General features: G+C 40.6%; 1 protein-coding gene across 1 annotated transcript; it reads left to right on the top strand.

Moving 5' to 3' along the window:
* Positions 1-366: 366 nt before the first annotated feature.
* Positions 367-1,068, top strand: LOC122317528 (oleosin 1-like). The gene has a single exon (XM_043134657.1). It carries the CDS (start codon positions 471-473, stop codon positions 888-890), a length of 420 nt encoding a protein of 139 aa, XP_042990591.1. The 5' UTR covers positions 367-470; the 3' UTR covers positions 891-1,068.
* Positions 1,069-1,853: the final 785 nt, after the last annotated feature.

Here is a 1,853-nt window from a genome sequence, read left to right as displayed (position 1 = left end):
CAAATTGTCACTGCATGGTTCTAATAATAATAAATAAATAAAATGTTACTAGTACAGTACGATAATGATATATATATACCCATGCACTTAAGTCGATTACAAGTAGTCGACGTCGAGCACTTGCACTCCATTGTTTCCAGCCGAAGTCATTGTCGAATCCTTATCCTCCCCAACCTCGCTCTCTGATCTCTTGACCAACAATCTCAAATCGGACAAAAACGTCGACGTACGTACGTGTCTCAAGACCAAGCCACGTTCTTCTGCATGCGGTCCGTGCATGAAGACTCTCCAACACGTGCCACCCTTTCTTCAAGACGTGCAAATGCAACGACACCTCATGCCTCTCTATAAAACCCACCTCGATCCCTCCCACGTCTGCCTACGATCAGTATCAGAAGCCCCACCAGCATATATACGGTGTTTCTCTGCTCAATTCTTAATCGTCCGATCGATCTTCATCGATATATCCAATGGCCGAGCACCAACGGCAATCCCAGCACCCAGCCCAACAACCCCGGTCGCATCAAGTTGTCAAGGCAGCCACCGCGGCCACCGCTGGAGGGTCCCTCCTGCTACTCTCTGGTTTGATCCTAGCCGGCACGGTCATCGCCTTGACCGTAGTCACCCCACTGTTTGTGATATTCAGTCCTATTCTCGTCCCGGCGGTCATTACAGTCTGTCTTATTATCTTGGGGTTCTTGGCCTCCGGTGGATTCGGAGTAGCGGCGGTGACAGTTTTGTCGTGGATTTACAGGTACGTGACAGGAGGGAAACCACCTGGGGCGGAACAAATTGACCAGGCACGCATGAAGCTGGCTAGCAAGGCTCGAGAGATGAAGGACAAGGCTGAGCAGTTTGGTCAGCAGCATGTCTCTGGTGCCCAGGGCTGATCTTAAGCTCTCATCTAGGTACGCGTGCGTCCATGCGATGGAAGCTGTAGTGGAAGGGTTCATTGGTTAATTGTCTGTTTCTCGATCGTTATCGTGTTGTGGTTTTTGAGTGCTTTTTATATGGTGTCTGTCGATCGTTACCGTCGATGTAATGAATTTATGAACTCTTTTAAGTGAACTTGAATTTCTATTTTGATTTTTTTTGCTTTGTTTAGTTTCCTGAGGAGCTTAATTTGGGCTATTATTTATTTTCTTATATAAGCTGGCCGTAACTTTTAGTTGTGAATGGGGTTTGAAAGTAATCTGATAGATAGATCAGGCCTGCATGCACTCGATCGAAGTCATGCACCTTAATTAATTAGTACATACAGGCCAGACAGGTGGCTGGATCGATGAATGCAAAATGCAATCCGAAGGCTTGTTTTTTGCTTTTGAGGCATGACAAGTGATACATATATATGCATGCTGCAGCAAATTAAACACGTGTAAATTAATTTCATCAAGATTCCCATAAACGGCCAGCCAATATCTTAATCTTAAAGAGAGGTAGTGCTACCACAAAATCTAGGCAATTTTGTTATTTGTCATGACTACTCATGATCGCTGATAATAATTATAATTATAAACATCATGAGATCAAAATGCATGGGTTGTTACGAAGGACTTAATAATTGTCTGCAAGCTCAAATATGTCATAATATCAAATCTTAGGATTAAGATTCTCTTCTCTCTCTCTCCTACGCTCAAATATTTTATTATGTCATAAATAAGAGAGAAAAGAGAATCATTTTTTTATGTTTTGTTTGAAAATTTAAAAAAATTATAATTATTAATTAAGTAAAATAATTAGATAAAAAATTTAAAATATTTGAAATTAAAAAATATTTCTATTTGAATGATATTTGAAAATGAAATTTTTAGATGAGATAAAGACATTTTTTTTTCCAAACAATCCATTAGAAT

This window comes from Carya illinoinensis, chromosome 7 (assembly GCF_018687715.1).
Source record: "Carya illinoinensis cultivar Pawnee chromosome 7, C.illinoinensisPawnee_v1, whole genome shotgun sequence".
Lineage (NCBI taxonomy): Eukaryota > Viridiplantae > Streptophyta > Magnoliopsida > Fagales > Juglandaceae > Carya > Carya illinoinensis.
The sequence above is the reverse complement of the archived record's forward strand: the minus strand, read 5'-3'. Positions and strand labels throughout refer to the sequence as shown.

What these genes read in the sequence shown, in the direction of transcription:
- LOC122317528 (XM_043134657.1), top strand. Translation starts at nt 471, where the DNA reads ATGGCCGAGCACCAACGGCAATCCCAGCACCCAGCCCAACAACCCCGG.